This window comes from Sinocyclocheilus rhinocerous, unplaced genomic scaffold (genome assembly GCF_001515625.1).
Source record: "Sinocyclocheilus rhinocerous isolate Xijiao unplaced genomic scaffold, SAMN03320098_v1.1 scaffold1785, whole genome shotgun sequence".
Lineage (NCBI taxonomy): Eukaryota > Metazoa > Chordata > Actinopteri > Cypriniformes > Cyprinidae > Sinocyclocheilus > Sinocyclocheilus rhinocerous.
In genome coordinates this window covers 994,240-1,008,569 of record NW_015627538.1, presented here as the reverse complement: position 1 = coordinate 1,008,569, position 14,330 = coordinate 994,240, and the positions used below count along the sequence as shown (strand labels likewise).

General features: G+C 39.1%; 2 protein-coding genes across 2 annotated transcripts in view; one reads left to right on the top strand and one right to left on the bottom strand.

Annotated features, from left to right (window-relative positions):
- LOC107729478 (ephrin-A2) overlaps positions 1-3,777 on the top strand; it is a 61,193-nt gene extending 57,416 nt beyond the window's left edge. Inside the window, exons 3-4 of the mRNA XM_016540009.1 lie at positions 1,421-1,486; positions 3,469-3,777. Of these exons, the coding sequence (XP_016395495.1) occupies positions 1,421-1,486; positions 3,469-3,587 (185 nt within the window). The 3' untranslated portion in view covers positions 3,588-3,777. The remainder of the gene's footprint in view (positions 1-1,420; positions 1,487-3,468) is intronic.
- Positions 3,778-6,039: 2,262 nt separating this feature from the next.
- LOC107729403 (geranylgeranyl transferase type-2 subunit beta-like) lies at positions 6,040-12,362 on the bottom strand. Its single transcript, XM_016539890.1, has 7 exons — positions 12,259-12,362; positions 12,085-12,180; positions 11,876-11,983; positions 11,724-11,777; positions 11,207-11,332; positions 7,300-7,449; positions 6,040-6,066 (listed from the first exon to the last, which is right to left on the bottom strand). Exons 2-7 carry the CDS (start codon positions 12,124-12,126, stop codon positions 6,040-6,042), a joined length of 507 nt encoding a protein of 168 aa, XP_016395376.1. The 5' UTR covers positions 12,127-12,180; positions 12,259-12,362.
- Positions 12,363-14,330: the final 1,968 nt, after the last annotated feature.

The following is a 14,330-nucleotide window of genomic DNA, read 5'->3' as shown; positions in this document are numbered from 1 at the left end:
AATTGTAATAATATTTACATTTCTTTCTGTATTTTGTTCAAATAAATGCAACCTTGGTGATAGACTTCCTTTAAAAACATAAAAATACCTTACTAACCCCAAACTTTTATGTTTGTATCTTTACAATATTGTTTTAAATAAATATGTGTGATAAAATAAAAAATAAGTGTGATAGAAAGAAAATAAACTACTGGCTTTTATATATAGTACATTTTTTGTTTTATCACAGCCAAAATGTAATTAAAATATACTAAAAAAATTTTTAATACTTTATATATTAATGGGGTAGTTCACCCAAAAATGAAAATTAGCTCATGAATTGAATCCAGTCGGAGTTATATTAAAAATTGTCTTTGATCTTTCAAGCTGTTTAATGGCACTCAGCGGGTGTTGCATGCATCAGTCCAAAAGAAGTTAAATCAAGTGCATCCATCCATAATAAATAGCACCTCACACGGCTCCGGGTGGGTGAACAAAGGCCTCCTGTAGCGAATCGATGCGTTTTTGTAAGAAAAATAACCATATTTAAAATGTAATCTTCCTTTGCTCCTGTAAACAAACCTTGGTTTTCACGAGACTCACCGGCACATGCGCAACACTGACATCTTACGTCATCCGCCCGGAGCTGCTTCCATGTACAACTGTTGGCGCAAGCTAGATTAAAGTGATTATTGTTTTATATATAGAACTTTCAAGCCTTTATTCAGATAAGATAATATGTAGATGGGGAAGGAAGTGAAAGGGAGATAGAGGGGGATGGGAGTGAAAAAGTTTTATTAGATAATTTGTGGGTCTTTGCCATCAAAAAATGGAACCCTCTGCTCTTGACCAATCCCACTTCAAAAAGCTTGAGAAGGACATTGAAATAGGCTGTTTTCTTCATGTGCTGGGTTTTCTTTGTGGACATTTGACTGCAGTCAAGTTCAAATAAATGATTTCACTCGCCCCTTCTTTCTCACCAGACCCTTATAAGGAAATAAGCAGTAGAGTTGTTGTGTTTGTAGAACACAGATGATTGAAGTAATCTGTCAGAAAGCTTGTGTCTGGGGAGCAGAGACACAAGCAGTGTTGCTGATGTTCTGGTGGAGCCAATCTGTTGGCTGACTCAATAGTGACTCTTTGCTCTCAGTTCACTGAGTGCTATGTGGGGTAATTTGCCATGGGAACACTGTGTCGCAGACCATTGTATGTGACGACACCAAGCTGGTGAAGGTTAGAGCAATTTCCTCCGAATGAAGAAAATCTCAGACTTTGTTCCTGATTTGGTTGTCAAGGGGTCAAACTAACTCCAAGGCTTGAGAGAAGTTCACAAGTGTCACCAAGAGGATCTTAATCAGATTGATTCATTGGCTTGTTGAATGATTCTGTTTGTCACAAGCACATTTAGCTCATTATTTCTCTTCAACTTCCTTTTCAACAGCCTCTCCTCATCCTAACCACGCTGGCAAGCCGTGTTTAAAGTTGAAGGTGTACGTGAAGCCTACAAGTAAGTCATGCTCTAACTGTTTTGCCCTGCCGGTGTAGAAAATAATATCCCCTCATGTCTACATGCCAACCTTCTGTTAGACATAACAGGAATGCAAATAAGCAGTGTTTGACACATTTTCCAGGAACATTTTGTTAATGAGATGTCATATTTATTTTCAAGCTGCGGGAATGTGTTCAAATGCAGTCTACATCCATCAAAACAGCAGCTGAGGTCTAAGGGGAACTTTTAGAACTATTGTGGATTATTTAAATTTACCTTCATTACTCACCAATGGAAACCTCATATTAAAGGGATAGTTCACCCAAAAAGACATTTCTGTCATCATTTATTCGCACCCTCATGTGAGTAAAACCTGTATGTCTTTCTTTCTTATGTAGAACATACAGTAACAGAAGATATCCTAAAGGGGTCCTATTATGCTCTTTTACTGATTTCTGTTAAATAAAATATCTCCTTTCGAAGTGGACTTTGAGCTTTGTAACTTTGCAGATCTTTTTTCATGCTCAAACAGCAACATTACAGACTAACTAAAGTTGAAAAAGTGAAAAAGCATAATAGGACCCCTTTTAAGAAATGTCTCAGTGTTTTGGGGGTTTTTGTCCATACAATGGAAGTCAGTGGTCACCAAAACAGACAAAATATTTGTTGTGTGTGTGTGTGTGTTCCACAAAGTTATACAGGGTTGGAACAACATAAGAGTGAAAAAATGATGACAGCATGAACTATCCCTTTAATTGTTGGGGAATGTAAGTCAAATTTGAAAAGGGTGTCAGGTAATGGCATCATAAGTTACATTCATAGTTACAACCCTTCTTGTTTTACACATTTTAAAAATAACAGCTCAGACAACATTTTTACTTTCATTATGCCAATGATGTAATCTCTGGTGCTCAGTTGCTGTATTGCTGGTTGCTAATAGGGATTTCTACTCAGCTACAGTATACAATACAGTTGTGTTGTGGATAAATGTTTTATCTTGTAAGAAAACAAGTGAATAAATTACAATAGAAACAATTTTACTTACATTCTTATATTGAAAACGACTGAATAATTGGCTGAATAACTCACTCAGAGAAGAAAATGAAAAATATTTGCTTTTGTTTTGTTTTTTACTGTGTGCCAATTTCTCCATATATGGCAGTTTTGTTCTTTTGAACATATGATATGAAAATGCTGCTTTATTCACAAATCTTCACAAATCATACTACTGTTAAAAAGATTAGGGTCAGTAAGTTTTTAAAATAAAAATAATTAATACTTCTATTCGGCAAGGACACATTATATTGATCAAAAAATTACAGTAAAGACATTTTTAAAAAATCAATTTCAAATAAATGTTCTTTTGAACTTTATTTGTCAAAGAATCTTACAAAAATGTAAACATTAAAAAACACTTGAACACTGTTTTGAACACTGATAATAATAATGGTATCATCATAATATTAAATGTTTGATGAGCAGCAAGAACCTATTAGCCTATTAGAATGATTTCTGAAGGATCATGTGACACTGAAGACTGGAGTGATGGCTGAAAATTCAATTTTGCATCACAGGAATAAATTACATTCTAAAATAAACCACTATTTTAAATTGTAATTATATTTCACAATATTACAGTTTTTACTATATTTTTGATCAAACAAATGCCGCCTTGGTAAGCATGAGAGACTTCTTTCAAAAGAAATGGAAAAAACGAACAACCCCAAGCTTTTGAATAGTATCCTGGTCACTTTGTCTAGAACAACATCGCTCACCCTCCAAGTAGAAATCCAGTGTTTATTTTAAATTCATTGGCACAGATACGTCAGGTCCGTGTAATCTATAAAAACGCTGTGTGAAATGTGAACCAGATCCTCCGCCTCAGTAATTAAACTCTAATTAGGTCAGTGTTGTGGGCCCCTGCTGCTTTGAGTAAAGGTATGCATTTCCTAGCGCTTCTTCTCCGCGTGCTGTCTCTCTGTGTTTGTGTGTTTCAGATGGTTCGGGCTACGAGTCTCCAGAGCCATTCCTGACTGATCAGAGCCAGCGCTGCAGGGCAGATGGCCCATGCCTAGCTGTGCTGCTGTTGCTACTGGCCTTTCTGCTGGCCTGCATTTAAGAAGCTCCGCCGATGCCCAGACTGCCTAACGCTCTCCCTCCATCCATACTCCCTCAGGGAAGCCCTCTCATCCAGACCTCCGGCTGCAGTCGGATTCACGTGTCTTCTTTTTTACCGAACGAGCTCCTCGCCGCTGATCCGAGGACAAGAGACGTTCGCCCTGCTTTAGCGGCTGATGTAAAGCTGAACACCTGGAACACACACACACATCGTCTTTACACCATACTCAGCCCAGAAATAAAGAGGATTTTCTCCTCCTAATAATAACAAATGACACCAAAGGACTCTCTTCAGAGGTTTAGTTTTATTTTCCGTTTGAAGGGAGAGAAGAAATGTGTTTTGTGGTAGCCAGCAGCTAGGGACTTAGTGTTAGACGTTCACATGCATGTGAAACACTGTGAAACAGAGAACAACTGATCTTCTTACAATAGTAACGATATATTTTTATTAGCCAAAACAAAACAAACGTAGACCTTCTAGCCACTCTTCTGGTGTAAGGCTCAGCTGGTGGAGTTTGGATCAGACGCAGCCAAATGTCAGTGCTCACTGCTGGCGCTCGCCTCCAAACTGTGTGTCTGCTGGTGGGACAAGGACTCCGAATCTCTGAGATCGCTTTGGTGCAAACCCAAATGCCGCTTAATAAAACTCTGCATTGGTTTTTCTTTCCAGCTCTGTGGGACAAACAAGCAATGGAACGCAGGGATGATCTGTGAGGATCTAGCCACTTTTAATTCACTGACGCACACACTGCGGGCATGGCCGAAAAGGAAATGGATTTTTTGTATTCTGTTTCATGTTATTTTTGTAGCATTTAAAAGCAACATCAATTATTCATGTGATATGAGGAACGGTTTTAGCGTCTTGAGTGGCGATACAGTGTGTGAGTCAGCAGTTGTACGTATTCAGAAGGGCCCACTCTCTCACTCTTACTGTTGTTATTGTGGTCTTGTCAAACTGTATTCAGTATTTAAAGAGACAGAAAGCATTTCTTTCCATCTGATTTGATTGTGTCCTCTTTTTCATGTGATGTTTTGTATAGCCAACATGTTCTGTCGAACTGAAGAAACATGCTGAAATGGAAAAATAAAGCGTTTTTGTCTACGAGATGCACTGATGTGAGAAAAGATGCATTGTCTGAAGCTGACAACTGACATTTTGGCTCAGATTTGTATAGCATAGATGTAAACCCATTATAATTAAATATTTAGAACGGGATGCAGACATCAGTGCTAAAGGGCCTTCTGATTTTTTGCCCTTCCCGAAACACTAAACAGCACTTTTCTAAACACTTCTTTTTGCTGTGCACAAAATGCTACATTTTCCTGATCTGTAAAGTTCATTGTGTGCAATGTCTAAAAGTTGATTTTTACTTGGGTCATTTTATTTAATTTAATTCTGCAACATTTTAGAAAAGTATGCACTCATGATAATTTATTACCCTCTGGTAAGAAACTAATGCTTTTATTCAGCAGGGATGAATGAAATGAATCAGAAATTACAGTAAAGACATTTATGTTACAAAAGATTTCTCTTTCAAATAAATGCTGTATTTTTGAGCTTTCTCTTCATCAAAGAATCTTGAAAATGTGGCATAGTTCCCACAAAAAGATTAAGCAGCACAACTGTTTTTAACATTGGTATGTGGAAGAGCGGGAACTTCTGCGGAGAGATCACAGGAGATCAATGTTTTTGATCAACAAAGAAATACAAGAGCTTCAAAAGACCTTGATAGACATAAACCTGATAAGCGGATATTGTCATGAAGCCTACGCTGCTCATCTGAGATCAGTGAGTACTGCCTTTTCAACTTGTAAAGAATCCAAGAAAGCAAAGAAATGCGGTAATATTGATTTGAGTGTTGAAAGTGGTAACTCAATGAAGTCTAACCACATGTTTGGCCAGAAGCATGACGGTTTGGGTGATGAAACCTCTGGTGATTGTGAGAGGGATCTGTCAGAACTCAAACAGCACACACTGACTTCAGAAACCTATAAAACATGCAGCACTAATACCTACGTTTCGCCACATAAGGATTTAAAAAACCGCCAGGATGATTATTTCAAAGCCTCATTGTCTCATTTTGAGTTATCCTCAAGTGAATGCAATGAAAAAGATGAGGATAAAAGTGATGGATGTCCTCAGAAGACTTCAACCAAGAGCCCTTCACATATTGCAAAGACAGATCTAAAGAACAGTTCCTCGCCTCCTACACATTTCACCCTTCACAGAAGAGCAAAACAAGCGCATCAAAGACAACAAAAAGTTGCTCTTCATATGCCTCCTGTACTGAGGAACCCCTTATGTGAGCAAGGTGGTTCTTATAATATGGGTACACAGCAGCGAAACCAAGATGGCAAGATGTTGTCAAGATACTTACAAAATCAAGACAGCATGAACAATGGCAGAAGTCACATATCGAAGGCAGCCATTAAACACGGCCTTGAGCTGCTCTTCAAAGAATACAATTATTCTCAACATGCTGAAATTTTAAACAACAAGCAGAGGGATTTGAATGAAAAGGTGTCTAACTTTGTATCAGAGCTTTCAGAGTTCAGATGTGACGTGTGATGTTTAGTAGTTGGGTTCTCTGTTTGGACTTTAAATAAACACACATTTGACGTAATATTTTACAGAGGATCCTCAGAACATGTCAGATAACAATGATAACCACCATCCTAAAGTAAATTAGAGTAATCCATCCCTTGTTTCATGGGCTATGGGGTCTTGAATTTTATAAGCAATTGATTTGTAAAGCTTTCTATATACTATTATATGAAACCCATCGTCCTCCGAGCACTGAAAAAAATGTTTCATTCATCCAATTAAAAAAAATTTAGGGTAATGATTCACATCTATATTTTTTAACTTGAGCTAATGAAAAATAAATAACTTGCCCTAAGGGTAAGTGAGGGATTCGATTCCTTTCTGTCCGATTCACAGTTCATGCACGGCTAGACATAATGTCCTACATTCAGTTCATCAATAGAGGCATCAATACCATTCTGCAATGTTTCCAGGCTTGTAAAAGACGTACAGACACTCTTTATGGAAAAGATGTACTTGTTTTACCAACTTGAACAAGGTGTCAGTCAGAGAGAGGCTGTTGCTAATGGGATGTCTTTCCGCATGGGATGTCTTTCCGAATGTGTGGACATTGGATTTTTGTAATGGCTTCTACAGCAGATTAACAAAACGGCTTTAAAAAGCATGTTTGAAGATAAGAATAAATCCAGTGTAGACAAAGCTAATGTACTGATTTCACATCGTATTAATTTGTTATCATAATCAAGTAAATCTCATATAGATATAAAGCAAGCTAAACATTTTACAGGTGAGTAAACATTAGCTGTGAATTACGTACAGTGCAAACTTTCTTCAATAGAGAAACCAAACAGATGAAATCTTGGCTAATGCATTTTAAACACATCTTTGTATCCCTGTCACATACCAGTGATTCTCAACCTTTTTGACTCTGTCCAAGACAATATTCAAAGGCCTTCCTACCTACACGTTTAAAAACAGTGGTTCCAAAAAAAAGGGATTTTTAGTGATGCCATAGGCATAGAAGAACCATTTTGGTTCCCTAAAGAACTTTTCAGTAAACAGTTCTTAAAAGAACCAATTTTCTTAGTGTGAAAAACCGTTTAAAGAATGGCAAGACCTAGAGAAACAACATGCAAAATATTTATGCATATGCAAAATTTTCTGTTACCATATCTCCAGGCCTGTCAGCGAAGCCTCCAGTCTCTTCATCCTGGCAAGCAAGAATAAAACTGCGCAGTTTTGCTTTGTCAATCCAGTGAATTCTGCCAATGATCTTCAAAGAGGCAAGAACCCACCAGGAATAGCAGACATCAGGCAGCTGAAATCAGAGGAAAAAACATCACCCACGGTTGTGTTTGGTCACTCATAAATAATAACTTCTAATAAATAAATAAATGTAAAAAAAATTGAATAATCTAGTATTAAACAAAGCTAATGTACTGATTTCACATCGTATTAATTTGTTATCATAATCAAGTAAATCTCACATAGATATAAAGCAAGCTAAACATTTTACAGGTGAGTAAACATTAGCTGTGAATTACGTACAGTGCAAACTTTCTTCAATAGAGAAACCAAACAGATGAAATCTTGGCTAATGCATTTTAAACACATCTTTGTATCCCTGTCACATACCAGTGATTCTCAACCTTTTTGACTCTGTCCAAGACAATATTCAAACGCCTTCCTACCTACATTTTAAAAACAGTGGTTCCAAAAAATAAGGGATTTTTAGTGATGCCATAGGCATAGAAGAACCATTTTGGTTCCCTAAAGAACTTTTCAGTAAACAGTTCTTAAAAGAACCAATTTTCTTAGTGTGAAAAACCATTTAATAATCTCAAGAACCCTTTTCCACTATACACTCTTAAAAATAAAGCTTCCAAAAGAGGGGGGTTGCAATGTTGTTGTAGAAGAACCATTTTAGATTTCCCAAAGAACTTTTCAGTTAACAGTTCATATAACTCAAAATAAATGCGACAGCATATTTAGTCGTAAAACCCATGTCTTAATTAAACTAACAGAGGCAGAGGTTGTGCGTGTCTCTGCACATGTGAGGTGATCTAACAAAAACATAAGTGCCAGGAGACTGTGGTGACATGTGGCACATCTCCCACACTCTGAACAGGTTGTAATGAGAGCCAGTGGGGTTTCATCGTAGCCTAACAACCCTTGTGTTTGTTTCTGCAAATCTGTCAGTGGTCTGTAGATTGCTGCTCTCTTGATGAATTCACACACTCCCGAGTTGATTGCCTCTTCACTTTTCCAACTCCGTGCTCATATACTTGAAAGTTTTGCAGCTTTGTTTTTAACTAGCAAATATGAATATAAATTTAAAAGCAGTGTGAAAAGCCTATTTTGAAGTGAATTTTAGTAAACACAACCTCATAAGATAATTTGTGACATTCAAAGTTTGATTGACTAAAACTGGTAATCAATTCAATTTAATGGTTTTCTATTTGATACAAACATTTCTAACCTACACCGAGCAAAGAAATGTACAAGCACTACTGAGGAACATCACATAACAGCAGGCCAACAAAGATTAATCATAATCAGTGTCAGATGCTCTAGGGGTGATGAACACTTGATTCCTTGTGGAGAACACCAACAGTTTCCCACCTGACAATGAATAATCCAACAGTTTTTTTTTATATTAAAGTCACATTTATTCGATCCCAAACAACAGGTATCTTCACACACTGGCATCAATGCCAGAGTGAGAGAATTCATTCATACCACAAAAGCAAAACTCTCCCAAACCTTAGAAATAACAGCAGTTGCAAAGCAAACATGACTTTTAAAATGGTTGCACAATAAATGCTTGAGAGATGTGAGGACCTACAAAACCTTGACAATTGATGTGAACAAATGACAGTAAGAGGACATAAAAATTAATCTCATGCATGAAATCCATGTTTATGGTGCTTAACGTCTGATGTAACATGTAAATTTATTAGTCTCGCATACTCGCTTTGGAAAAGCCATCAGAGATGAGTGAGCGACCTCTCCCCTCATTGAATAAACACTTTTGGTTGACACCAAAAAGTGACCTGCTGAATTACTCATATAAATAAAGTTACGTTTTAATACACAGTGAAAGCTGTAAATAGCAGATGTCCCTCTTTGAACCGCATCTTTAAATAGAGAAAGCCCACTAACAAAAGTAAGCATGGTAATACTGTGCCTACACAATGATGAGAACAATTTTCTGTAAAAAGCACACAATGTTAAGGGGCTTTCTAAAGTTCTTGGTCCCTCTAAACAGTGCACTGATTGTTAGTTGAAGATGACAGCTTTCCACGGTTTGCCCGTTTCAAAACGGCTGGCTGTGCAGGGGTAGGAGAAGAGGAAAATGGCCATGCTGAATTTCAACTCAGCTCAGCAAGTCTGGTTGGAGGCCAATCCTCTGAAGCACATCCTCAGGCATGCAAAACACAGGGTTCACTGGTTTGATCTGCTCATCTCCCAGCAAAGACAGACCAGCCACACCAAACAAAGTGTGGAAAGGATCCACCTGGATGGAAATATAGAACACTGGTAAGAATGTACTGCAGAGACTGATGAGCTCGGTTTAAAGAATGGCAAGACCTCATCTATATATATATATATATATATATATAATTACTATTTTCAAATTTTTTTTATTATGGTAATCATTTTAGTTTTAATCTTTTACAACATAAACTGTACCTACACTAACTGGATCAGATGGTCACTTCATGAGCAGAATACACTGATAGTCAAAAGTCAGACTTAGGATACAATTAAATATCCAGCTATGACTGAAAATATAACTAGTTCTAAAGAGTTATGCATCATAGTACTTTTGTGAACAGACTGACGAGGAAGAGAAGAAATTGTTGAATAAAGTCATTATTTTTGTTTTCTTTGCACAAAAAAGTATTCTTCATAACATGGCTGAACAACTGACGTCACAAATCCTTACTACCTTTCTGGCCCTTGAACGTTTCAATTGTTTTGCTGTCTATGGAGGTTCAGAAAGCTCTCGGATTTCATCAAAAATATCTTAATTTGTGTTCCAAATATGAACGAAAGACTTATGGGTTTGGAATGACATGAGAGTGAGTAATTAATGACAGAATTTTCATTTTTGTGTGAACTATCCCTTTAAGTCACGTTTTTTTAATTAGTTAGCATATGTTAAAGGGATAGTTCACCCAAAAATTTAAATTAGTCCATTATTTACTCACCCTCAAGGCATCCTAGGCATATATGACTTCCTTTTTTCAGATGAATCCAATCGGTGTTATATTAAAAATTGTCTTTGATCTTTCAAGCTGTTTAATGCCACTCAGCGGGTGTTGCAGTTAATCAGTCCAAAAGGAGTGAAATAAAGCTCATCCATCCATAATAAAAAGTGCCTCACACGGCCCCGGGGGCTGAACAAAGGCCTTCTGTAGCGAATCGATGCATTTTTGTAAGAAAAATATCCATATTCAAAACGTAATAATAACTTTAATCTAGCCTGCGCTCACTGTTGTACACTGGAAGCAGCTCCAGGAGGATGACGTATGAGGTCAGCGTTGCGCATGCCGACATTCTTCTTTACAAATCCTCGTTTTGTACTTCTAATTCGTGACCGTTGTTTTGTTTTGATCTCTCCCCTGCGCTTCCGCGTTCGTCACTTCTGAGCGGCGCATGTGCAACGCCGACCTCCATACGTCATCCGCCCGGAACTGCTTCCCTTTACAACAGTGAGCGCAGGCTAGATTAAATTGATTATTATGTTTTAAATATGGTTGTTTTTCTTACAACAACACATTGATTCACTACAGGAGGTCTTTGTTCACCCCCCCGGAGCCGTGTGAGGCACTTTTTATTATGGATGGATGAACTTTATTTAACTTCTTTTGGACTGATGAACTGCAACACCTGCTGACTGCCACTAAACAGCTTGGAAGATCAAAGACAAATTTTAATATAACTTTATAATATAATATAAAGAAGAAAGTCATACACCTGGGATGCCTTGAGGGTGAGTAATTCATGGGATAATTTTCATTTTTGGGTGAACTAACCCTTTAATATCTTTGATCTAAAGGACATCTTACTTTCTCTGGTCTCCCATTCAAGCCTCCTGATGGTAACTGTCTTTCACAGAGCCACCAACCCAACAGATCCGCATTTACTTGATGAAGCTGCCCAGTGATCGACAAGAAACCTGTGCAGCAGTAAATCTAGAGACAGGATGAGAAAAACATATGATTACAATCAGGGTTTGAAATTAACACCCGCCAACCCGCCAAATGCGGGTAAAAATCAGCTGTGGCGGGTAACACTGTCAAATCACTAGCCAATTTGGCGGGTTACTTTTCGTAAATTATGTTCACTCATTAATTTCTTGGGGAAGTTCATGCAGGCCAAATCTGCGCAGGTTTAGCTAAAATACTGAACTCGTGAGACATCATGACATTATCGAGTATATTGCAAAAGCTAAACAAAACACACCTACAGAGGCGTGCATACGCGACGTGATGAAGTCTGGTTAGACCAACACAGGATTTAATGCGATTTTAGTTTTTTTTTCAGGGTTGGAGCTGAACTCTGCAGGACTGCGGCTCTCATCACTGTCAGACCCCAGTAGATGCCACTCATTCTCAAGTACTCTGACAGCGTGTACTCCTGCAGGAGATGGTGCAGAATACATGGGGATTAACCTCTGATTTTATTGCTTTTTGAAGGAAAACCATTTTTTGCATTTTTGTAAGCCATCAACTTACATAGTCATCCTTCTTGGAGCCATAGGCTGCAATATAGTCGGCATGCTTGTCTAGGAGGAGCGTGTTTGGAGCATCAGGTTTAATGATCACGTCTTTAACCTGGGTCCCCTGCAAAATAAAGTTGTCGTCATCACTTTCTGCCAATAAATTCAAAAACTGCAGTCTGACAGATTAATTTTAACCCAGACTATAAACTGTGCTGAACTGACTGGGCGGATGACATGACATGTTTTTGCTGCTCTCGTTCTCATCTTCTAGTGTGCGCTGTTATTTTCTTCACAATCGCAGTAAACCGCATGCTCTTTCTTTATGAGGAAAACACGATATCATACACGAATCACAATTAAATAACTATAAAAGCAAAGTAGTTTGTTTTACATTACCATCCTGACGGAGAAGCACGAGATTGGACTACAGGCTGACTTCACCAGTCACACACATATTACATCATCATCACATTCCTCGTCATTTCTACGGGTGCCAGTAAAGGACAAAACGCATTTAACGGTGACGTTATTATGGGAAGCTAAAGTCGATTCTGCAAATCGCATCTAAACACCAGTAACGTTACATTGCGTCCCTTGAAAACCTTTTCTTAAACACACTTGCCCAATGAAAAGTGCTGTGGACGAATTTATGTTTTATTAAAAGGGTCCACGTATGTTACGCCTATGTGTGACTTACTAATGTATTTTTGCTATTAAGCAAAAAATTAAAATTAAAAATCCAACTCTGAGTTAACGTTCTTTATTCCCGCTCTCCTCTGTGACGATCAGCGTTATGACGATACTACTGAAACAGCTAATAAAATTGTTGTTTATCTGAACTCAGTTCAATATTTTTAGAACATTTTTCAGATGTGGGCAAACTTAGAATCAGCAACTTTACGATTTGTCCAGGTTTCGGTTCAACCAGGGCATCAAGTAGCAATTTCAGAAGTTAAGAAATTGTCTTTAAAAAAGTATCATCTGAAAAGAACAAATGTCAGTATTAAAGGAATAGTCCATTCAAAATGAAAATTTGCTGCTACTGTAGTCACCTTCAGGCCATCCAAGATGTATATGACTTACAGTACTTTGCTCTGATGAAGTCATTTCTTGAATGGCTTCGGGATGAGTACATTATCAGCAAATTTTCGTTTTTGTTAGCATGACTAATTATATGTGACCCTGGACCACAAAACCAGTCTTAAAGGCAGAGTAAGTGATTTTTCAAAAACACTTTAGAAAACTGATTCGGGCCGAATCGCAAAACAAACTTGTAGCCAATCAGCAATAAGGGGCGTGTCTACTCGTGATGTGGAGGAGAGCGCGTTCAGTGCATGGGACGGACATTAGCCGAGCCGAGTGACAGAAAGATAGAGATGGCGGATAAAAAACAAAAGAGGAAAACGTCTGCGGAACGATAAGGCAAGAAGTAGGACCCGTGTAAATATCGGATCAGCTTTCCAGCGCTGGAGAGAACTCAAGGAGCGGAGGCCTGCGATCGGACGCCGAGGTTGCTTTGTTTCTTCTCAATAGGTGAGTAACACCGTGTCTACAACAACTAAAGTCTGCCTACACTGGACGCGAGAAAGAGGTCAAACGACCGTTGAAAACCATTTGAAATTTAGGGGCGTGTTTGTTTTGGTGATTTCAAATATCAACATTGGCTACCAGAAATCACTTACTCTGCCTTTAAGCAAATGATAATATAAATAGTGATTGGAACTGTAGAGTGTCTTTCTTACAGGTACACAGGGGATCAGCAGGATGGATGGATGGATGGACTGTGGTCAGAGCAGTCCCCGTGCTGATCGGGAGAGACTGGCCCGGGTTTGACCGCCTGCTGGCCACGGCTACGCAGCCTGCCAGCCCAAGAGGAGGCCGCCGAAGATGGAGGCCCACGAAAGGACCTTGTCAGCACCCCGTTCTTCTGGCCTCGGACAGCGGGAGAGAAGGTGAGTCCCCCTCCCAAAATCCTAACCTCTTCTATGATGTGTTCCAACAGGTGACGGGAGGGTGCTCATTTGGAAAGGAACAACGCGAGGACGACAGGCTGAAGCATTGCTGGACCCAGGTCCGGGTCATCGAAGGCAAGGAAGTTCAGCCTGGCCCCCATCCTCTCCCGCGTTTCATCGTCCAAAACGGCCTGCTCTATTGTGTCGCTCAGCGAAGGAAAAATTATTGTTGGTGGTGCCACGCACGAAGACGGAGCCCGTATTGGAGCTGGCCCACTCACATCCCTTGGCAGGGCATCTCGGGGCCGCGAACAGCATCCAGCGATACGCGACCGCTTCCACTGGCCGGGCTTGGAGGCCGAAGTACAGCAGTTCTGCCAAGTCTGCCCGACCTGCCAAGTGATGTCACCCAGGACGCCTCCCCCCAGTCCGCTGATACCGCTGCCCATCATCGAGGTGCCTTTCGAGCGAAGCAGATGTTGAGACGAGTGGTCGCGGAGGACAAACGCGACTGGA

Coding starts and splice junctions, on each gene's coding strand:
- LOC107729403 (XM_016539890.1), bottom strand. CDS start 12,126: ATGAGAACGAGAGCAGCAAAAACATGTCATGTCATCCGCCCA. Junction 11,778..11,875: donor GCTCCAAGAAGGATGACTAT/GTAAGTTGATGG, acceptor CATCTCCTGCAG/GAGTACACGCTGTCAGAGTA. Junction 11,333..11,723: donor GCATCTACTGGGGTCTGACA/GTGATGAGAGCC, acceptor TCCTGTCTCTAG/ATTTACTGCTGCACAGGTTT.